Here is a 24,513-nt window from a genome sequence, read left to right as displayed (position 1 = left end):
CACACACACACACACACACACACACACACAAAAGTGTATGTTCAATCTGGAACCAGAAAACTAGCAATTAAAAAAAATATATAATTTTATAAATGATATTTCTTCAACTTGTGGCGTAGAGCGTAGCGTGACTGCCCTCTGTGCCAAAGATCCAGGATTTCGAGAATATCTTTGCCATCGCCGTTCGGATTTGGCGTTAAAATGTAGGTTTCATATATCAGTGGATATATATATACTCGCCACGCGCATAGCAAATGGCAAGCGTGGCGTTTTAATGCCAAACTCCTTCCTTCCAAAGACCATGTAAAATGGAAAAAGTTGGAAGAGGCCGATATCCAGCAGCGGGTGAAATTGGGCTGATATAAATAGATTTCTTCAACTGCTAGCTTTCTAAAAAAAATTATAGAATTGTATATTTTTTAGCTATTTTTATTCAGTTTACTAGTTATTAGTAAAAGGCATTGTGTAATCAGGCCTAAATGATCGCTAATATATGCTTTATGTACGTGCTTTCGCTGTTGTTCTCTTGCGTTGGCGTTTTTATCCGTGCGGTCCATTCTGCTTCGCTCAAGCGTAACGATAGTGAACGAGATTGCGCGCGATTGGTTCGTCTAGTGCGTGTGATTCCTCCTCGCTCCTCTTCCTTAGTCCATTTTGCAGCAATTTTGCGACTTTAGCGTGCGCTTCGACGCTCCGATTCTGACGAGCGTAACTTGTAGTATGTTTTTCATTGGCAAAACTGTGCGCACTCAGTGCACTTTAAAGCCGCTGTATATAAATCGACATAAAGATGTATATTTATTAATAAAATGTACATTAGGCATTTTATCAATTGAGATGTCTCACTGTCTCATTCAGGTTAAATTAGTATATAACGGCTTTATGTACATTGAGTGCGCATCAGTTCTACCAATGAAAAACGCTATTAGGGATTAGGCACGACTGCCACGACTCCACAATTCGAATACAGTCTCCGCAACTCGCAAAAGATTCGTTCATCGTACTGTCGTTACCGTACGTGTGATCACGCACGACTAGTGCAATAGTTGATAATTGTCTCGTGGACTAATTCGTGCAATAGAGATCAAGCAGGTACGCACACCTCCGGTGCTGAGGAACGCTAAAACGGCTCGAATCGACGCCTGTAGGGCTATTCTGTAACTTTTAACGACAGTTCGGTATCGTTATATTGTCGTTGCGCAGCTTTTTCATCATGTAAAATACCTGCGCAACGACATCCCTAGCTAGTAAAATTGTCGTTAAAAAGTTACAGATTAGGCCTACTGGTTTGAAACCAATGTCGACTTTGCCGAGCGAATACTTATAATTTTCCTCTCTACAATGTTGACATATTATATATTTACTATATATAGTTAATAATACCGATATATATATATATGTGTGTGTGTGTATAAAAACACACACACACGTATATACAGGGTATATCTTAAAAAGCATTGATTAAAAACTTATGCAAAAAATTGCGAAATGGTTCACAAGTTTTAGACTCAGTTTTTAATCAGGAATAGCGCGCTATATGGGTACTTTTTAAGATACACCCTGTTAATGTATACAATAGATAAAGGAAACTGTAGATAGTTTTTCTTGCGAATAATTTGTCATTAATAAAATCAGGTGCAATACCTGGTTTATTTGAGCTTGCATTGCGCGTCGATGCTGATAATTACGATCAAGTTATTTTTACTCGTTGCATATATGCGTTTTTGTAGACTGCGATAACGCGTACCACTATCCAAATGCATCCATAAGCAACGGAGGTACCTGACTGTGCGATCTCGAGATGAGCCTTCTCTTATACATATAATATAGATATAATAGAAAAAAATTGTATATATATATATATATACATATATATGTTCACAAATGCACAGTTATAAATTACATATCTTTTAATGTTGTAAGATTATTATACATATCTACCAGAGCCGAAGAAATATGCGCCCGTGTCTCCAAAGGCGCAGAAATCGGAGTAGAAACCGTTTCGCTGATACGTAAACTGACGTAAACCGCGTTGCAGCCACATCGAGTGTGGCACCATGGAACTTCTTCGTCCATTATTGTTAGACGTAGAAAGAATCTCCCCATGTCAATGTTCGTTTCAGCGGTCCAAGAAAAAAAAAATGGCTGCGACGAATAGTAACCTAATATTTAATTATGTTATCTTTTGACGATATTAATATTAATATATTCGATATTGTTTTGAAGTGCTCATTGTTCTTTTTTATCCTACATATTCCTACATATTCTTGGCGTGAAAATTAATTACGGAGTTTTAGTCTAAATTCTGAGTCGTGATGTTAATTTGCTTAAGCTCTAAACTTTATAACTAATATTTGGATTAAGTCAACTCGTTTGAAGCTTAGAATTTACGACTTATGATAATGCTAGAAACGTTTTTTTACCGGGAAAAATCACAGTGTTTATCTCGATCTACAACAGATGTAGTAAGTCTTTTACTTTAAGCTCTGAGTTGTAACATTAATTTGTTCTAAGTTTTGAATTTCTATCATAATTTATCTTGATCTACAATAGGTATAGTAAGCCTTTTGCTCTGAATTGTAATGTTAATTTGCTCTAGTTTTAAATTTTACTTATAGGTTGAGGCCAGTTTATTTTAAATTTGGGATTATGGTTTAAGATAGCGCAGGAAATACTTTTTGTCGAGAAAAACGTTACAGTTTAGAATTTGGAGCAAAAAATCACGATACTACACCTACATTGAGAAAAAGGTATTTGATACTTGTGACTAATTATATGGTAAAATAATTATGGCTAAGGACTCCATTACTATAATATTAATAATTATTATATTTATATTTCTATATCCAGAAACACTACATGGTTTTCGAAAAAAACTATAAATTATAAAAAATTATTCATCATAATTATTATTAGGTATTAAACTTAGTTTCCACGGTTTTTTTTTGTTTAAAAAACTCATTTATCTCGATATCAAAAGCAAAAAATACATCAATCAAAGTATTTGCCCTCGCTAGCTATACATTTTTCCCATCTTTGTGGCAATAAATGGATTCCGCGACGATAGAACGATTGGTCTTTTGAAGCAATCCATTCATCGATCTATTTTCGCACATCCTCGTACTTTCTGAAGTGTGTATCCACCAAGCCGTGCTGCATCGATCGGAACAAGTAATAATCTGAAGGAGCTAAATCTGATGAATACGCTGGGTGCGGGAGAACTTCCCACTCGAGCTGCATCAGTGTTTCCTTGACGACTTTTGCAACGTGTGGTCGAGCGTTGTCGTGCAAAAGCAGCATATGTCGAAAAAACAACTTATCACGTTCCATGTTTAATAACAAAAAAATGGCACTGTTCGCTTAAATGAATCTTTCCGCACTGAATTTTATTGACAAATATTTGACTTCTAAAATGCAGCTAGTTTTAGATGTCAAAGTAAATTACACCTACAACTAGCGTCATCTAAATGTGAGCCGCGAAAACTAAGTTTAGTACCTAATATATCAAACTTTTTTCTTTCATAATCAGTGTATTGTAGATCAGTTTTCTAAAAAATGAATAGCAATTGGAATGTAGTTTGTGAGATTATTGATTGTCGTAATTTTTACATGATCATTTGGATTTGCTCAATTTATTTATCTTACTTCTGCAACATGTACATATAAGGCAGCCTTGTGATATCAAGTTCTATTCGCGCAGATACCTATGAGAGAACTTGTGACACGACAATTAACCCGATTAAAATCTTAATAAAACGTTGTAAATATTTATAAATATACATTGCGGACGCTGTGCAAATAGTGCCTTCGCGTTCTGCTAATAGGTACATATCACATGCATACATATACATATATCCATTTTCTTTCAAGAATCCTGCGGATTCGCTAGACGATCTTTACGTAGCGAAAGTTTTGCTTATTATAGGAAAGTTTCCTATTTATCGCTCACTTCGTATAAAAGCGATTGATCACGATCGCGCTAAATCTACGTGTATGGACGGATACTTTGCTAAAGGCAGGTATATAAAAATGCTTTCGATAAGAACAAGATCGGTGAGATCTTGCTTACTTAATGGAAACGGTATAAGTCTATCAAATAGTGCGTAAAGTTACTTCTGAGAAAGAATGTAACGCCTGTATGGCGAATACAAATTGTTTATCGCAGCACATTAAAAAAATTTTTTTAATGTTCGAATATATCAAATTTGTATCTCTGCGCAAGTATTCGATAAATAGAATGTATTTGTTTACAGCTAAGCTTTGTAACGTAGATACCCTTAAAACAATTAATCTATTACTCTATTAATACTCGTGAGAGTTACGTACGGACGTTGGATACGCTTGGCAGTGTAACACTGTGTATCCGCAACAAATTTGGTAACTCCTACTTCTTGTTAGTACGAAATGTCGGATTAAAAGAAAATTTGTTTGTTTTTTCTGTATACTTTTAACATAAGGAGAAACTTTGATTGCTCTGCTATATGCACCTCATTTGTCAAACAAAGAGCAATGAGATTGTACAATTATGAATATGAGGTCTGCTTTGATTTTCACAGCTTTGTTGCAACAAGATCAACAATGAATTACTCAATTATTTTTACTTATATCGTTAAAATTAATATGTATCCCTCCGCTCCGCTTCTGACAATAAATATTTATCATCAGACAATACGCATAACGTTATATATGATCATTATATCGCAAAAAGTTCTTAACAATCGATTTTTCTTAAAGATTATCAACAAGCTTTGTCTCCGCCCGTATGGAAAGGAACTATTGAAAACTATTGAGAACTATTGAGTATTTGAAATAGTATTTCTATAGATGCGTCTTTCAAATAAATATTTCTGTTAAAAATATTTCAATTATTTCCCTGCACAGAAAATATGTATTTACTATTTTCTATTTCAACTATTTTCCCCAGCACAGATTATGGGACATTACCATTCATTACTATTGGAAATACAAATAATTTACTACTGAAGCGAATAGTAACTACAGGCATTTACCATTCATTACTGTAGTATAACAAATGATAAATGCCTGTAGTTACTATTCGCTTCAATAGTAAACTACTTATGATTCTGATAGTAACGAATAGTAAATGCGTAAATAGTTACTGTTTGTCCCAATAGTAATGAATAGTAATGTCCCATAATACTACATGACATTCGTACATAGTTCTTTCAATAGTTCTAAATAGTTATATTCCTCAATAGTTCTCAATAGTTTCAACAAGCTTTTGGAAACTATTGTGAAATATAACTATTTAGAACTATTCAGAGAACTATGTATGTAACGTCATGTGATATTATGGGACATCACTATTTATTACTGTTGGAGCGAATAGTAATTATTTATGCATTTACTATTCATGATTATTGAGTACTATTGGGACGAATAGTAACTACAGGAATTTACTATTCGTTATTACGGATTAGAATCATAAATAGTTTACTATTGGAGCAAATAGTAAGTATAAGTAGTAACTATAATACATCTTAGCGATTTTTGTGAAAATTTAGTGATATTACGCCAGTTCGCGAATATCCTGGATAGTGACCATTTTATCGTATTTTTTAAAAATAATGTTTTGTTAGGGATAGGCTAAACGATTATTTTTCATTAACGGTTATAACAGTTACTGTTACTTCAAAATAACCGGTTATTTAACAGTTATCGGTTATATAAACGATTATTTTTTATAATACCGTATATCTTAGTCAGTAGTCACATTTTTTTATTACTTCTCATTATTTAAGTAATTTAAGAAATTTATTTTGAAATATTTTATTATTTAAAGTATTTGCGCAAACAATAAATATAAAGTGCGAGCGTGGCATGGCAGACAGCGCACTGATCTGTCATACCAGAGGTCCCGGGTTCGATCCCAGTAAGAATATTTACGCTTGTGTCTCCTCTCGGAAAAGGCCGACAACCCAAGAGTATCCTCGCCCATAGAAACACCTCTCGAAAAATCCGTCGTTCGGAACCGACATTAAAACTAGTTTAAAACTGTAGGTCCCATATGCTCGTGGCAATTGAATAGTCAGCGTGCGTACCACAACCATATGAGAGAGATGTAACACAGGCCAGAGGCTTAATGTAAGAAGAAGAAGAAATATTAAGTGTTAAATTTTGCACAAAGATTGATGTCAATTTGGTAATGAGTAAGGCCAATATTACATGCGTCCATTTTGTTCAATTACGTAGTTAGTTACTTTTCAGAACTATTTACTAATAGTCGTAATTACTATTTAATTATTGTTCAATTACGTAGTCGCAAATAGTTACTTTTCAGAACTATTCGTCAATAGTCATAGTTACTATTTAATTATTATTCACGCACGTAGTCGCCAATTATTATTCAAATAACTATAGAAATTGAGTAGTACACAATAGTTCTCAATAGTTCCTTTCCATACAGGCCGGTAATTGGAGATTCACTTGTGTTACTTAATTGACTAACGACGGTCTCGTTATTAACAGTCTATTAAATAAGTGTTTTATTAGATATCATTTGTGGACGTAATTGGGATTAATACGCGTCTTTGTAACAGTCATCCTCTTTAGAACACCTACATAAAACACGTAACAAGTACGCGTATCTACTTCCAAAAGTCATTAACGATTGACTGAATTGAATGTTGAGATCTTTACGACATCGTGTGAAGAAAGAATGCAGTCCGTTTCAACTATACATATCTAACGTTATTAATGTCTCATATTAATGTCTCAATATGAAAAAGATTTAAAGTAAAAATGTTAAATTTTTGTATATTTTTGTATATGTATATTGTACGTAATGAACACTCTGTCTGTTAAGCCCAAGTCTTGACGGGCGAATTCCGTGAAAATTTTACACAGTATTGTATATCTCTGTAAAACTCGAAGAGTGAAATATCACTCAAAGTGAGTGAAATGTAAGTGTGACGAAGTGAAAATTGAGCGTGTGCACTTCAAGTGATTTGCCACTCTAATTAATAGTTAAATTGCATTCTATAAATTGGAATGAATTCCTATGTATTGTAGAAGAATGACGTATATAGACTAGCATGTATACATTTTTTGAAATTAATGTTCAACAGATATTATTCTTATGTTTGTCGTTTTTAATTCGCCTACCTTCCTTATTCTCACAAGGTAGATCGTTTGATTTAGTCCTGTCGTCCTGAAAAAAAAATTGTCGCCATAATGTGGAGAGAAGTATACGAAATTGGTCTAACTAATCATTCCCACTTTCTATACGGGTGTGGCGTCGAATCTTTCTTATGAGAAGACATCCACATCTGTTGAGAGCTTTGCGAAACGCTCTTCGCTCTAAATTAAAGTGAAATAAATTATTGCATAGGTCGTGCCACACCCGTATAGCCATTCTAAACATTTGAGTAAAAAATTTACTCCTAGCTTACGAGTGCCCGCGTTTATTGAAATTAGAGTGATAATCCTCTTTTGGAGTGACTACTGCAATTATTTTAATATTAGTGATATATAAGTCCACTCTACGAGATTTAGAGAGCATTCGTTCTAAGTGCGGATTCGATGGATTCATGCAAAATTCGCATGCTTATTGATTATGGACGTTTTCCAGCAAGAAACACACAGTGTAACACAGTGAATCATTTCATCCTTGTTTAACATTGGCAAAGATGTAATGATTCATTGTGTTACAGTGTCAACTGTATCTTTGACTAGAAAATGCTCTATGTCAATCCAGCATACGTGTTACAAATAATTATCGTAACGTTCTTTAACATATCAGATTATAATTTATCGCAGAGTTTTTCACAATGTGATAAAACTCTTAATCAGTTTCTACGGCTAACAATGAGTCCGCATCATTTCTGTATCTAACAATGAATATCCGCTCCATCTCCGGTCATTTCAACGGGGACTTAATGTACGCGTGTATTCCAATATTCGGTTTACGACCATTGGAAATGGCACGAGTTGGAAGTCGGCAGCGTATTGTTATTAACGATTGAAAATCTCTTATTGTGCAATAGCTGGCAGTGCTTGTCGCTAGAAGACATTTGGCACACACTTCGGATGTGTCCGAATTGTGGACAATGTTGGTCTATGAATCGCCGACGTCCGGAGAGTTACATTGCCGTTTCTAACGGTTGACTCTTGCTTCGCGCGGCCGCCGATAGCTGCGTGAGTTCCGTGGGCTCATTGACTAGGAACGCGTCCAGATTGGTCTCGAGCAAGACTTCGCTCTTCGAGCGTAGCGGTTTCTCCTCACCCGTGTCGAAGTTGGTCTCTAACAGCGCCTCGCTCCTAGGTCTGCTCTCGGCTTCGTAATGATAGGGATGTGGTGGTACCGGTGGCTGAAAATCCGACGCGTATTCCGGAACGGGCTCGGACGCCTGACTCGGAGTTAACGTAGTCGAGTCGTAAGGGGCCTTTAAGTAATCCATAGGATCGTAAACGCCCGATGATGCCTCGATATCGCGTTTCAATTCGATCATGGAATCAGTAAGCGCGATACTGGAATGCAACGGCAGCGTAGACGTATTGTTGAGATATGACGAGCTCTCATTGTTAGCATACACTGTGGGACCTTCATCGACTGATGTTGACTGTATGTTTGGCGGCGATGACCAGTTAGAAGCGGCGGCGACGGCGACGGCGCCTTCGGCAGTACCGTTCCTTGCCGCAAAAGTAGAATGATTGCGGAAGCCCTCATTGCGGTATGCCAGGTCAAAGACCGGATTATCGACACTTTGCGCCGCACCGTACTTCTGCGCCGTACTCTTGAAGTCGCTCGTGCTCGGCGAATATCGCGGATTATGAGCTTCGTAGACATCGTAACTCTGATTATCCTCTATTGAGGAGTTCAGTTGTGACTTGTCCATTGAGTCCAGGCTACCACCGTTCAGCATGCGCTTGTAATTTGAGTTCAGCGTATCCGTGGAATGTTTGGTCTGAAATATGTGAAAAAAGATTATTTAGATATTATTTAGAGATGTACCGCTTAAAAATTTTTCCATGAACCAATTTCAATTTCCCTGACTTTTCCCGATATTCCCGGTTTTCCAGGTCTGTGGCAACCCTGAAACTAGATTAGACCCATTTTACACATTTAAAGTCTTCAATGGACGTAGTTTGTACAGTCTTAATCTTTATTATGCACGTCAATTCTAAAAACCATTTGCATTTATTTGCTCGGCTGTCACAATTCATATTTACCGCGATAGGCTTTCGGCGATAAGCGAGTTCCGTGAAGCCGGACGTGGAGCCGACCGATCGCAAGGAATGTAGGGATTGCCTGATGGAGTTACGTCGCTCTAGTCTCTCAAGCTTACGCTTTTTCGACTTGGACGCCCACAATGCGATCGCCGCAGTTAGCAGTGCGAGTGCAACGCCAACAGCTCCCAAAACACCCACCGCAACGATATCTTTCCTCCAAGACAGAGGATCGATGTTGACTCTGGGATCTGTCAAAAGATGGAATGATTTTTTATCATTTTTTTCCTCATATATTTCTTTTTATTTTATTACCGCTATATAAACGCTAAATATTCATAAAATGTTCGACTTGTGTTCCAAATGTTTTGTATATTCTGGAATAGTAGAAAAATGTTCATAGAATGTTCAAATGATAATGAAATATTTAGATTATAAGAATAATTTTTGCTATATTTTGTACTATTACACTCACTCACTCGTGAGTAGTACGTATCCCTAACAACAGATGGACGCGACGAAGTTGTATTTCTTGTGAGTAAAAAAAATCATCTGGAATAAAATATAAGACGTAAAATATAAGACATGTTCTGTAAAAGTGAGCCCCAAAAATTGGGCTCCTAGGTGAAAGCAAATGAACTGTGTTTTTTCAAAAGTAATAATTCTGTTTAAAAATTAATTCGGAGATCTGGTATTGTTAGAATTATAATTTTTCGGAATATATATATATAAGTATATATATGTATATGGTGCCTACTACATATGGAATATTCTCCGAATATGTAACGATATGTGAATGGTATATTTTATAATTATTTGAATATTGCTTTTACATTCTGCAAACGACGAACAAATCTCGGTAAGTTAAAATAAGCTTGATTGCAAGATATAATTAATGAAAGATTTTAACACTTTGGGTCACAGCGTAACATATATGTTACACCTTTTTTGGCTCTTTTTTCCTAGACTGTATTTCGAAAATTTCACCGAAATTAATGATTCTTTTTTTATTATTCACTATATTAATACTTACCCTGCTTAAAAAGCTCGACAGAGAATGATAAAATATTATAAACATTCTCGAAAAATTTTACCGCAATCTATCTGGCCTTTGTGATGCAGTTTTCTTATCGAAAGAAAATCTATCATAATTAATATAACCTTCTTGTAAGTATATTCCTTATGTTAACAAAACAATAAAGAATGTGTGTGTGTGTGTGTACCGTTTTGTACAATATATCTATCCGAACACCACGACAAATTCCATAGTTTCTTGTATGAATTTCACCACAAAGAGTTTTTGAGTTATATTTATGTTTTTGAGGTCACTGATTACGAATATGCATTCGGTTTGTTTTACACAAATTTTGTTCCAATATTCTTACGTTTGTTTTATAAATTGTATCTCAACATTTTTTTATAAATTGTATTTCAATATTTTATAAATTCATTAGTTGGATTTATATTCCGTCACTTCAAAAAACTCTTATTTACGGATTTTTCAGGATAGAATGTGTAGTGAAAATCAATAATTAATTTGCCTTTTAAACCGCTATATTGTGCTTGCCATCTTGGATTTCAATTTTTTTAGGATCTGATAAAAGATTTATAATTTCAGCGACTTCAATAACTTATAATTCTATACTATAATAATTCTATATTTTTCAGAGATTAGTCTTTTCCTTTAATTGCGTGACTCAAAGGGTTAAACGAATCGCTTATTTATTACAACTGAAAATATTTTAAGATATACTGGAACATTTTTTAAATGTTACTTTGGGACTTTAGAAACATTTTATAAATATTTCAGAAATATTTATTAAAGTATTAGTTGGACCGTTACGATATTCTACATACCGATTTCACAAATAAATGAATTAGGTTGCGCGCAATGATCAATCTCAATGGTCTGATATGTAAACATCGTGCATTGATCCACGCGTTCCAATTGTTGTACCCATACACGCTCCGAATAATCGAATCGCTCCTGTTGCTTACGCGCGAACTTCCAGAGTTCCAGATAATCTCCCATGATGAATGGCATGGACGCATTTGCCGACTGTGTAAAAAAAACCAATTTAATGAAATGAAGAAGCATGAGAGACTAAGTACATGATATTAAGAGACACACAGATTAAATATCATACATCTAGCTAGAATAACTCACCCTGCAAAAGTCTCGCGCACTATAAAAGTCCATCGGTGCGCCGATCAATATGTAACATGTGTCACCAACGAGATCCCAGGCGGGTGGACACTTGCCACTTAATACCGACTTATTATTCATATGAAAAGGCTGATAATCCACCTGCAACAGCTCAAATGAATCCTCACGGTCTCTGACGCGTCCAGCCACCGCCAAAGTTTCGTTGTAACCCCACCAATTGTGCCGCGCGTCTATATGAGATCTCCAAATTTCCAATTGTCTAAATAAGTGATTTGTTTAATGTGTGAATGTTAAAATTTTTAATTAATTATCTTTTGCTATCAAATTCGTTTTATCTTACTGAGATTTGTTCGTCGTTTGCATTTCATAATCGTTGTCAGGATTAAAGAACACATTATCAACATATTGCTGACCGGGTGTACCAGCAATAATAGTGCTACGGCCTTCACGATCGACTGCGTAGTTTCTAAAAAGTTAATATTTATTTCTTCCGATTGCACCTGAATAATTTCATAATATTCTATAACGTAAATAGCTTCCGAACGTGATGATAAAGAAACATAAAGTAAGAAGACATAAAAAATATATATATATATAAGCGAGTAGCTCACTTGTAGAAGCCGTTGTGAGATGTGCTTTGATAGAATTGTGAACGGACCTTCTCGAATCCCGAAATCTCCAATAAGTGCATACCAAGGTTTCCATGTAAGTAATTGAGTGTCATGTTGCTGACCACTTGTTTCAAAACAATGTTATTATCATACGGAGCGTTGTTCTTGGTGAAATAATTTCTGAATATAGTCATCTGTTGATAAGGACTGCTCTGACGACCCTCAACAAACCTGAAGATCCGCAGTGTCACTACTGATTTTTATAAACATTATAACACTGTACTTACAGTGCAGGCTTATTGAAGTTTTCTGTGAAGAGATTATTGTGAATCCATCCCTTGAGGGACGTTGCCGTACCGCTCGAATCGGCACGGATTGTAAGACCGCCTTGATTTCGTTGTATCAAATTGTTCTAGAACACGGTTTTAAATGATTAAAAATCTCATCATGTTTTAAGAACGTTATAAATTAATCATACCTATTTTTACAAATGTGTATAATATAGCTATTTATACTTTAAATAAACTATATACACTTTCGTCAACAAAATTATTGCAAAGATTTTTCACAGAGTTATGCTTACTTGAAGTTATGCAAAATTTTGGTATAAATTTATGTCGCGATAATTTTGTTTACGAGTGTATATATATAGGGTCCCGTAAGTTTTTGCCAATCGCTTTTGTGTAGAGCGGACTAAACTGAGTCGAAAAGTCCTCTACCATTTTGCAATTTTCGCAATAGTTAACAAAATATTAATTACTAAAAATCGCTGTGAATATTGGTCTTCAATAATTTTTTACTAAAATACTATCAACTTTACAGAAAAACAGCGAGAGACGAAAATTATTAATTTTCTTCTCATAAAGTTCTGAGAATATTTTCAGAATTTTTTCAGAATTTTTTAATATACCGTATTTTCTCATGTTGGTAAGAATAGGAAAATGCAGTACTAAAAAGTTGATAAAAAATTCTTAGAGTTCTATAAGAAAAAATAAAAGATTTTTGTCTGTTGCAGTTTTTCTGTAAAGTCGATAGTATTTGAGTAAAAAATTATTGAAGACCAATATATATATTTGACAATTTTTAGTAATTAATATTTTGTTAACTATTGCGAAAATTGCAAAATGGTACAGGACTTTTCGACTCAGTTTAGTCCGCTCTATCTACGCAAAAACGATTAACTGAAGTACCTGTTAAACTGTTAGCAGAAATCAAACAAAACACTTGTTGACATCCTACGTCAGCAGATTGGCAATAGAAACCAAGCAGAATCTGCTGAGAGAATCTAACGGCAAATAGTAAAATCGAGCAGGATCTGCACAATACAATCTGACGGCAGATTGACGGCAGAAATCAAGCAGATCCAGTTGTTTTGTAGATATTAAAATTGTTTTTACTCTGAAAAAAATTTCTTAAAATGACATTTCTATTACATTTTTTTTATTTTGAGGAAATAATTTTAACAAATTTTATATTAATAAATTAAATATATTTTACATATTAAAGTTTAAATATATAAATAAATACATATACAACATATTGTTCTATTGTATTTATATTATATTACAGAACAGGATCTGCTCGATTTCTGCCGTCAGTCTACTATCAGATTGTGTGCGCAGTCCTGCGCTTGGTTTCTGCTGTCAATCTGCCGTCAGATTCTGTTAGCAGGTTCTGTTCAATTTTTGTCGGCATAAAATGTTAACAGATGCTGTCGATAAAACGGAAGCAGAATGCGACCTCAGATGAGGCATTCAGTCTGCTAATATTCCTTGATCAAATCTGGTACCATTCTGTCGACATTCTGCTAACATTTTGCTTACAAAACAGTCTTTGTTTGAAATTTGTTGCCTTTCGGGCATCAGAAATCTTATAGAAGACTCTGCTCAAAATCTGTCTTTGCAGGCTTGTCTAACTGGATACAGTACAATAAAACTTTATATATTGTACATCATTTTGAATACTTAAGTACTTATATAAAGAATATGAATTTTTGTGTTATTTTCTAAATTTTATATTACTACAATAAAAAATGACAACAAATGAAGTAAATAAATAAAAAAAGTTGTCCAATACTTAATACTTAAAGTACTTATACGTATAAAAAATTGAAATTTTTATCATTATTTTATAATACACTTCCATTATAGAGTTGATTAGAACATAGATAAAAAAATATTACTTCTTATTAAAATAATTTTTTATGCAAGTTGTATAAACCGCCACTAAATTTTTTTATATTGCTTTTAAATGCGATCTAAAATAATCTGTAATTTTTTTATTTTTAAAATATGTATGATACATCCTTAAGCGTACGTTGTGCTTACTCTGAAATGGAGTAACTGCGTATTTTGGACGTCGAGCCACAGTGCGGATTTACACGTGGTGAAGTTACCGTACAGTTTCTCGCAATTATTCACAAACTGATTGCGCTCGAGCGTTATTATGGCATTCACTTCGCCGGCGCTTGCATATTTTACGGCCCCTTCGCGACAGTTCGATAACAAAGAGTAAGAAACGTTGTGCTGTACATCGCGATCTGCCAATCACAAAAGTAAAAGAGTTACAGAAGAGTACGTAATCCGAAATAGGCGTACAAGGGGTTTATGTTATTCCTTTTTGCTAATAAAATGTATAATATACATTGAGATTACTTACTAAAACCAATAGCAGATGGAAGAGTTACGATTTCCGCGATAAATCCATGCGTATTACTCGCGCCGTTAGCGAATAATCTAATGCTAATACTGGGATTCTGCGTTCTAAACAATTTTTTCTCATCAGGAGTATTAACTTCCAAATGACCAATTACTTTGGTGCTGATATTATAAATGTCTCCGTCGTACAGAGTTATACTATCGTGCCGGCCTGGCTTGCCAGTGGAGTTATAAAGATTAAATTGCAAAAGCCTAGAAAATCAAGATATTAGTTTTCTAATTTTCATCGCGTTTTTAAAAACCATTCTCGCGAACACGAAAAAAAGTTCTGCACGTACCTGAATCCAAACGGTTTGGCTCTATAAGCACTGCGGAAGATCTTCACGCAATTCACAGGATAATTATCGTATTTGTAGTACACGATCACGCGCTCCTCGATTGTAATTTCTTTTGCTGTGTCGCATATATCGACCATACTGAATAAATGATAAGGAACATTAAGATCCTTAATGGGCGTGAACGTGCTCTCGTCCGACTCGCGACCTTCTCCCGTCAAAGATAATATATTCACGCCGTTGCCAAGGACATTGTTAATCGTATTGAATAATAATTCCACCTGTAATATACATAAATACGTGTGACTGTGCGTTTTATATACACAAATGTGAATTAGTATAAAACTCTGCTTTGCGTTTCTTTGCATATAAATTATGTATTCCGCGTACCATGTGCGTTGGAGATACGACATTTATGCCGTGATAAGCGCTGCGATCTATGTTTACGTGCACTATTGCCGGAGACTTCATGATTGACTGTATAGCGGCCGATTTCTCATAATGTAAAATCCCAGCACCGGTTATATTGATGAATTTGAGAACCGATTCGACGCGTCTAATTGTTTCATGAGTCACGATATCGTGGATGCGATGTTCGTAGAGATGAGCTTCGAATTCACTGTTCGCGATGCGTATTCCGCCCCAATAATCGTACGCATCGTCTAAATTTCGCTTGCCGCAATGCAGAAAGACGAAGTGCCCGTCCCACGGGCACTCATGACGATGACCGAACAACTGACCGTTCAGTCTGATCTGGCAGTCCTCGAGACTCTGCTCTTTCCCGGAACACTATAAAATGTTTAACGTTTAATTGGCTGATCTCTTGAAACAAATAAGAAACGAAATCAATCGTACCTGCAGTGGTTCGGGCCAAGACCAGACACGCGTCAACGATCCGGGATGAAGTTCGTACCTACGATCATACGATACGTAAACGTTGAGAGTGTCGTAACCGAGTTGTCGGCATGCTACTTGAGCGTTGCGCTCGGTAAACCGATCGTCGCACAATGGGATCCACTGAAGGGTCGTCCTGTTGAAGTACTCTAGGAATCCTATTACACACAAGAAAAAAAATGCAGCTAAATATATGAAAATGATAATATATTTATTTATAATATATACAGTATTATATATGTATTATATAATATAATATAACATAAAAAAATAAGAGAAACTGAGTGAGACGAGAAGATAGAAAATATATAAGAAAAAATAGAAAGTGTACTAGCTAATAAATGAATAACCCATTGGCAAAAGTAGACAGTCGTTATTTTCACTTGAATTTTTTTCTAGCGAGAGCAAAACTTGTATAATTTTTCGTATTCAATTTCACACACATCATTAAAATATTTTTTTTAAATTAAGAAAAATGTATTTTTTAATTAATACAAAACTAAAAACGTATAATACAAGAGAAATAACACAATATAATTTCTATTTATTAAAGTAGAATGACTGCTTTTGCAGCTGGCGGAAGAATTTTAATTGATCTTGGAACAAAATGACTGTCATTTTTATTAAATATGACTAATAAATATAACTGCACTTGCAACAGAATAGGGATTTAGGAATTTAACGTCTTTTGCGATTAGACTCATTAATTTTTGCTCCTTTAATTTTATAGCGTTTGTAATTGTTTCAGTATTTTTAAAACGTTCAATTCGTAACCAAGGAGCTAAGAAATCTAGGATTCGAATATTAATTTAATTTTTTTGTATTTTTGGATGTAGCTGCTTTGATACAGACTATTCAAATAATAGATTTTTTTTAGAACATAACTTTTGGAATTTAGGCCTACCTTCGTGGTGCAATACGGAACAGCGTCCATCCTTGCACAAACGAATCGTCTCGTCCGGCATTGACATGAGATTAGTGGAACTTCTCATCGGCGTTAGTTTGGGAAACGTAGAATTTGCGCTCGCATCAACTCGTTTTATCGGTCTCATTATGATCTCGTGGGCGGGTACGCCAACGGCTTTCAGCGTTCCCAGGACTAGGATGCCAACATTAGGAGCGAATTCCATCACGACGTCAGGATAGATATGCAGAGTAGCTTCCGGCATAACCGTAATGTCAGAATGTATGACATATGGCTCGGGTCTCGCGTACAGCGAGAGATTGTCCACTATGCGACCACCCAAATTGTTCAGGTCAATCTCGCGATTTATATGCCGCCACGCGGAAGTAGACGCTTCAAACGAGTCACTCGTCAAGTACGGCCGATAGTTGGCCACAGCGTGATCGTTCCAGTCGTCGAAGTCGAAAATCCTCTGTCTGCGGAAGAAAAGTAAAATAATTATTTAAATAAGCTCTGAAATGCAAATGTAAATTGTACGTTCATATGAAATTACCTGATAGAGGTGTCGTTAGCAGTACCCCACCAATTCTCCCTGACATCTACTTCGTTGTTGATCTTGGCTGTCCTGATACCTGCCAATAACTCATAATCCAGCGAGTTCTCGCCGAAGAGATTTTTATGTACTTGTACTTTCTGTATACCGTGGAAGCCGACTACATAGCTGGGGTCGTCAAACGTCCGACGTGATCCCAAACTGCCGAGATCGTACGTGTTTCGCTTAATCTCGTTGCGATAGAAGCGAGCGTAAATGTCGCCGAGGATTTCGGACTGGCTGTCCGCTCGGAACTCAACCATATAAACGCCGTTATTATCCTCTATATAATTGTTGTCGATTCTGATCTTCTTTTCCATTCCACGCACGGATATTAAACCGGTCTTACAGCGATTGATGTCGAAACGATTATAGGATATATTAAGATGCGCGAAATGTCCGTCCACTACAAAGCCAAACTGTTCGTTGTTACGCCAGGTGTTGTTCCCAAAGTATAGAGAGTGTGTAAAGTTCTCGTTGTACTGCCAGACATCTGGTAACAACACTTCGAATCCACCGTCGTGATTTCTTTCAATTGTGCTATCCTGCATTATCCAGTGGAAGAGATTGTTGGAGTGTCTTGCGTCGCGGCTGAACTGATGTATCCCTTTACCGTTGTCCGTGATCAAGCTGTTATTTATATGTATCGAGATCTCGGACAGGTTCGATTGAAAGATATTCCAATAAGGCGAATACACGTAAACGGCTTCTTCATGATTGTGTGATATCTCGCATTCGACTAGTTGAATAGTCTCATTGGCTTTCCGTAGAAAATGATATCCGATCTCATTCAGGTATCGATTGTAGTAGGATGCGAGCACACCTTTCTTATTGTTCTTGATTTTTGTCTTTGTGACGGATAATAAAGGAATAGGACCGTTGACTATTTTATTGTGAATATTCTGTAAATTACATTTCGTAACATTAACAAATCAATATTACACTGTTAAATTCATAATGTAAAATTATATCAATATAACTTTTATTTTTAATCATTTCTATAGGCCACTACACAATATGTCGTCAATTTAACTAAAAACAGTAAGTTCAGGTTCAGGTTTTTAAAATGCTAGTAGCAGCATTATCAAATCAATTTAATTGTGATATTATTACTTCAATTTATATGATTATGTTCCAATTGTCCAACATTACGAATTTAGAATTTACATAAAAAAATATTATGTAGTATTAGGGATTATCTAGCCTCGACTGTATATTGATTTTTTTCTAAGTACTTATTTGATTTATCTATGTAGCATTTAGATTATCTTAGGTAATATTTAGACAATTATCTTATTGTGTACATATGTGTCTCTCACATACACGGTCTAAAAATGATATTATTAATTATCTTATTATTTAAACAATTTATCTCAAGAAACGTTAACTCAAATTTAATTTATTACATACTAATCGTAAGTGCATAAGTTAATATAATAATAAATAATGATAGTAAACGCTGTTTACTTTGAAATTAAGCAATTTAACCACAGAAATGGGTTGATTAGATATGGTTGTTTTTTAATGACATGTTTTGTATCAAAATAATACACAATTCGGCATACTTGGAAGTTTAAAATGACAAGATGTTATTTAACTCAAGAAATTGATTTAAATTTGATTGTTTAACATTTAATTTAACGGCATATATCTCTGTATTATAATGTAATATTTATACTTAAAATATACCTGTCTTGGAGCCGAGAGTGACGTGACAACTATGACAGTTCCACCAAGAGCATTCTCACCACTATCATACTCCAAAAGTACTACAAAGGAACTGGACGAGACGGGAAAAACACTCAGGTCCCGTTTTACGTGCCAAACCGTCTGATTCTTGTCGAAACGTTGCGAGTCGTGCAGTATAATTTGTTCCGTACTTCGATTCTCAATTGGGTTCAATAACTGGATACCGATGACATAACTTGGTTTGCACTATAATTTGGATAAAATTTATTTAACTGTGTTCAACTCTGTGACAACAAGATACTTTTTGCGAGAAGAAAAAGAATTTACTTTAATGTTGATGATACGACGGACGGATTCACTGGTTACTTTAGACGTGATGATGTATTTGGTCTCTCCATTGGCAAGCTCGATGTTCTTGGTCGTTTCCGGCAAGATTATCGGATTGTACGGTGAGTCAACAGTGGTGTCCGGTGCGCGCAGGAACCATCCCGCGAATTCTCTTTGCTGAACGGCCGAGAGAGCGGGATTGTGTCTTATTCCCGCGACCTTGTTGTTTTCGATTCGTGAATTAACAATCCGCATACCTAATTGCTTGAAACTGATGCCGCTCCCGCCGTTTTGAGAGAAGTCGCTATTCATTACGGTGTTTATCGCGTCCGCCGAATATATATCTGAATACAAAACGCCTAAGCCGTCTTGCAGATTGTTCAAGACTTTGACACCGTTCAGTGAATGCCGTTTTTTGCCGAGCAAAATCAATTTGCAAAGCTATTATACAAATAAACAATGTAAAGTGATAATTCACGCGACTGATTATTAAGAAAACCTCTGAAGAATTTGTAAAAATTACCTGGTTTAAATGAATTAGTTTTGTAATCCAGCAAGCCTGCCTTTTCAATCGTCACATACTGCAAGTCACTCCTTTGAGCCAGTGGTCCTAATCTGAGACCAGCCCACGCCGCCTCCAAACACCTGACACCAACGTCGTTCTCATGAGTACACGAATTTTCAAAATCCTGCTCTCTTTCCGCCCGACATTTAGTTATATCATTGTCGTACTCGGTACAGCGCACATTGCTGAGGAGTATCTTCTCATTGATCCCTGCGTTCGGAATTTGCGATCGCTCCATAAGCCAATTCTCAAAATCGAGGATAAAGCCTAATTGATGGCAAACAAGCGCTGCGTCCTGAATTGTCCATCCATAATTGCACACAGTACCCCATTCATTTCCAATTTTTACCTTTCGGAATAAAAGAACAATTGAAGATTATGTAGACTGCGATTTTTTTTCTCTATTTCATCGTTTGAACACCAATATTCATTAATTTGTTGTAAAACTTATACAATACGATTGATAAATTAACTCCTTAAATACAAATTACGTTTAAAAAATAAAGATAATACAGCGATAATTACCTGCAGTCTCCCTTCAAGATTCGTTTTTCCACCAAGAAGTCTCACTGGCACGGATTCTGTCTCATGAACTTGAATCGTATTCTCATCTGTGAAAGTATCGTTATTTGGTAACATAACGAGCTCCTCCTTGAGAGTGAATAAGATATCGCTGGGTTTTTTGCCGCGCGCGTCGAATTTGCCGGCGATCATCATTCCTACGGCCGGTGGGAAGCGTAACGTAACGCCCGGTTGCAATATTAGTTTGCCGCCTGGTCTTATATTGATATCACGCTTGACAATGTACTCTCCGGCTTTTAATTCCTCCTGGCCATCAACCTCACCTCCGACTTCGTTCGAGTCAGGCCTGATAAATTGCGGCACGAATGTCGGATTCGGAACGATGGTATTCGCGCCGGGATTGCTGTTGTGCAGCAAGTAAGGCAAATACTCGATCTTGGCAAGATTATATCTGTCCTTCCTAAATAACATAGTCATGATTATATTTTTATTATTACTTACTCTACTGCAAGAATTTAAAAATGTTAATCAGACGTACCTATGAAATAATCGATCGAATATTATCTTTTCTTCCGCAGATCCTAGCCAGTTATACGTACAATTGATAACTTTACTCTGATCTTCCAGATGAGAGCCAATCTCGTAACGCGAATCGAGATTGTTTAAGATGTTACGGAAAATTTGAACATTGCTCGAAGATACGACAACGACAGCGGCTACCCTAGAGCGCGGTATCAGTTTAACATTCCGCATATCGCCGTTGTCAAATAACTCCCTGACACGATTATGTTTCAGGAAGTTTCTCGTGAACAGTAACTTTTGCGCATCATTGTAAGGCGATAAGCCAATGCCGACTATAAAGGTACCTTGGTTGTTATAGAATTCGTTATGTCGGATCACGACCTCCGCAGGCAAAATATTAAACTCTTCGTAGAGTGGATTTTTTATTAGAATTGCGCCGGTTGCTTGATCTACAAAGTGATTATACTCTATAATAGCGTCGAGATTAAGCGCTGGGCTCAGTTTGATTCCTAACTTCTCATTCCTTATGAATGAGTTGTGCCCGATCTGCACTCTCATTAATCCATTGTCTTTTCTCCAACTGGATTCCACTTGCAGCGCCGTTTCAAAGCTGGTATTAAACCAATTGCCAGTTACATTCACATACGAGTTGCTGGTTGAATTACCGACCTATTGACCGAAGGAATGTCGATGTTAATTCGTGTATATAGTAACAGTGTTACGCGTCATGTCTTAGCGCCGAGACACTACCTCCAGATATTATAATAAAATAATCAATTATTCAATTATAATTTTGCAGGGCAATAATTAAAATCTATATACACATTATCATAAAACTCTGAATTTTAGTAAAACTTAGTATTCGTATGTAAAATCTCACCAAGTCTTTCTGGTAATTAAGAGTTAAAAAAAAACTAGTTGTTATAATCAATAGGTATTTTATCAATTGATATTGATAAATGTTAGAGCTTCCTAAAACTGTTTTGAAAACTTTAAGATGCTCTACTACCCAAGGAATAAGAGTAAAAAGTAGAAAAGATGTAAAGCTAAATGCGCTTATTTGTGTTTCTTATTACTCTAGATAAAATTAAATGAACTGAATGATACTGAAGAAAAAACAGATATTAAATAAATTATAAAAGCTTTTTTCACAGAAATAAAATGCAACTTCCATGGCAAACTTATCCGTAGACATTGGATTTTTATGCAGATATTTATTATTTAACAAAAACAATTAATAACTAAGATTTAGAGAGAGGTCGTTTAGGATTTAATTTATACGGTGACAGCACGAAGTAATAGGGGAGGAGACTCAACTCCGTGGGACTGTTTCGTGCGCCAAATTGAGAGAGAATCCACTGAAAAGAATAACTTACTATAATTTACAATTTAGACACCATTTGCAATATCAACCTTATCTCACTTTATTTGCCGGATTTATTGGTGCTTCTCGATGTTTTATATCCTTGTGCGAATATATACAACGATCTTTGAAATTGCAAAGATGTCATGCGTTTGTGAATGTAAAGGGGAAAAAAATGATTCGGAAAAGAGAAGTAGCCTTTTTAAACCTCGCACAGTAAGTATAGCAGTATTTTTTTATAATTGTAGAGATACAGTAAAGCCGTCTGAAACTGTCAATACATGTAATACATGTTGTATTACATGTTGTATTTTATTAAATGAAAATGTACATGATCTGAAAGTGTCCAAATAAAAAAGACTTTCTCACAATTAGAAGCGCAAATCGGAGAAACAAATATGTGCAACCTGTACAGTTAATACAGCTGACTGCTTTTTTTTTATAAATGTCTAAATTAGTAAGTTAAGGACCGCGCGACGCAGACTTTTGCATAACGCATAGTGCATAAGAGAATCAGCCAAAGTTTTTCTTTTCCATGAAGTGGAAGGAAAGGAAGGATTCAGATTGGTTGATTCTCTTATGCGTTGTGCTTTATGCAAAGGTCTGTGTCGCGGCTCATAACAATAGAAATAGCGATAGAAATAGCGATAGTAATAGCGATAGCAATAGGAACCAACAAAGAGGAATCCAATATACGGGAATGCAATTGCAAAAATGTCAATGCACATAGGAACACGGAATGAGGCGATAGCGATAAATTTTCGACGAGTTGTAATTCTGTGTCTATTGCCTTTATAGCCTTATATCAATCAGCATTTAGATTTTTTATTCTGTTTATATGTGGTATAACCTTGAAGCAAATGGAAGAATATACCACAATCCATATGCGAGATTAGATTGGTTGTGCAACGGGAGGCTACAATTATACAGGGTGAGTCACTTAAGACCGGCCACCCGAATAATACCCACAGTTTTGGAGATAGGAAAAAATATTTTAGATGAGAAAGTGGAACGGTTTCAAGGGGGACGTATTTTAGTCATGTTGTTTTTCTTCTAGATGGAGGCGTCAAAAAGATATGAAGGTCACCTCTTTTTTTTTAGTGGAATTATATAATTTTTTTTACGTAATATGATTCCTCTAATTATTCTGCATATAAAAGTATTAAGGTAGAGATATAAAAAAAAAACAGTAGTTTACGAGATATTTTATACTTTATTCCTATCGCTATTCTTATCACTGTTGCCTCACATTGTGTCTATATAGGGCTTTATTCTTTTCATCAGATTCCCTCCCAATTCGGCGCACAAACTAGTCCTACTTTTTCTGCTCGCACGGTATCATTTCCCTTTTACTTCGTGGGTAACGGATAGATTTATTGTGCTTACCAGAACGCCGATGTCCTTATTGCTAAATATCTGCGAGTACTCGATCACGGTCGATTGATTGAAATGTACGTATTCGGTGGTGACGCTGTCGTTGAGCCACACTGCAAAACCATAACCGCTGTTGGACGATATACTGCTGCGCGACACGTTACGATTGCCGCCTGTAACAGTAATGTTAACACCGTCCCCTTGATTGTACGCGATACGACTATCGGTGATGTTAACGTCCATCGCGCCACCTAACACGTGTACACCTGCCACGTGATTGTTATCTGATACCGAGGTCTCGTGAATGTGCAAGGCGGATCTTAGCTTTTCCACAATGATACCACGACCGTTATTACTCGTTATTGTACTACCAGTCACATTGAGATCATATGTTTTCTCTGTGGAAAAAGAACAACGTTAAACATCTTTCATTGAAATAAAAATAAACAAATTAGGCTCAGAGACAATAAATTAAATAAAAAATTAAATGCCTAGGGTATTTTATCTCTTTTTTTTTTTAATAAACTTGATAACTTAAAAGGGAGATCAATATAATCCGGAATAATGTGTAAATTCTTGCTAAACTTACTGTAGCCTGATGACACTCGCACAAACACGAGTGCGTTAGTTCGGGATTCAGCTATGAACTTTATAAAAAGATTATGACGGGTTGAGGTCACGCTCTGCGGTAAAGTCCCGTTTCTGACTTTGACAGTAGCTAAAAGCCTCTCCGTTCCACTTATACCATCATGCACCTCTATGATGGCGCTATCGTTCCTATCGGTTTTCATTTGTAAAAAAT

The 24,513-nt window shown here is 35.8% G+C and overlaps 1 protein-coding gene across 1 annotated transcript in view; it reads right to left on the bottom strand.

Annotated features, from left to right (window-relative positions):
• Positions 1 to 6,432: 6,432 nt before the first annotated feature.
• bark (C-type lectin domain-containing protein bark beetle) overlaps positions 6,433 to 24,513 on the bottom strand; it is a gene marked incomplete at its 5' end in the record, with an annotated part of 33,727 nt that continues 15,646 nt past the window's right edge. Inside the window, 22 exon segments of the mRNA XM_018460141.1 lie at positions 6,433 to 8,927; positions 9,193 to 9,440; positions 11,047 to 11,248; positions 11,357 to 11,615; positions 11,697 to 11,822; positions 11,968 to 12,198; positions 12,255 to 12,379; positions 14,295 to 14,506; positions 14,626 to 14,876; positions 14,963 to 15,240; positions 15,350 to 15,748; positions 15,815 to 16,011; positions 16,758 to 17,233; positions 17,311 to 18,251; positions 19,039 to 19,284; positions 19,366 to 19,785; positions 19,787 to 19,806; positions 19,889 to 20,279; positions 20,456 to 20,912; positions 20,991 to 21,643; positions 23,724 to 24,109; positions 24,301 to 24,513. Coding sequence (XP_018315643.1) covers positions 8,103 to 8,927; positions 9,193 to 9,440; positions 11,047 to 11,248; positions 11,357 to 11,615; positions 11,697 to 11,822; positions 11,968 to 12,198; positions 12,255 to 12,379; positions 14,295 to 14,506; positions 14,626 to 14,876; positions 14,963 to 15,240; positions 15,350 to 15,748; positions 15,815 to 16,011; positions 16,758 to 17,233; positions 17,311 to 18,251; positions 19,039 to 19,284; positions 19,366 to 19,785; positions 19,787 to 19,806; positions 19,889 to 20,279; positions 20,456 to 20,912; positions 20,991 to 21,643; positions 23,724 to 24,109; positions 24,301 to 24,513 — 7,556 coding nt within the window.

This window comes from Mycetomoellerius zeteki, unplaced genomic scaffold (assembly GCF_001594055.1).
Source record: "Mycetomoellerius zeteki isolate Tzet28-1 unplaced genomic scaffold, Tzet1.0 scaffold92, whole genome shotgun sequence".
Taxonomy (NCBI): domain Eukaryota; kingdom Metazoa; phylum Arthropoda; class Insecta; order Hymenoptera; family Formicidae; genus Mycetomoellerius; species Mycetomoellerius zeteki.
This window is presented reverse-complemented; position numbering and strand designations above follow the sequence as displayed.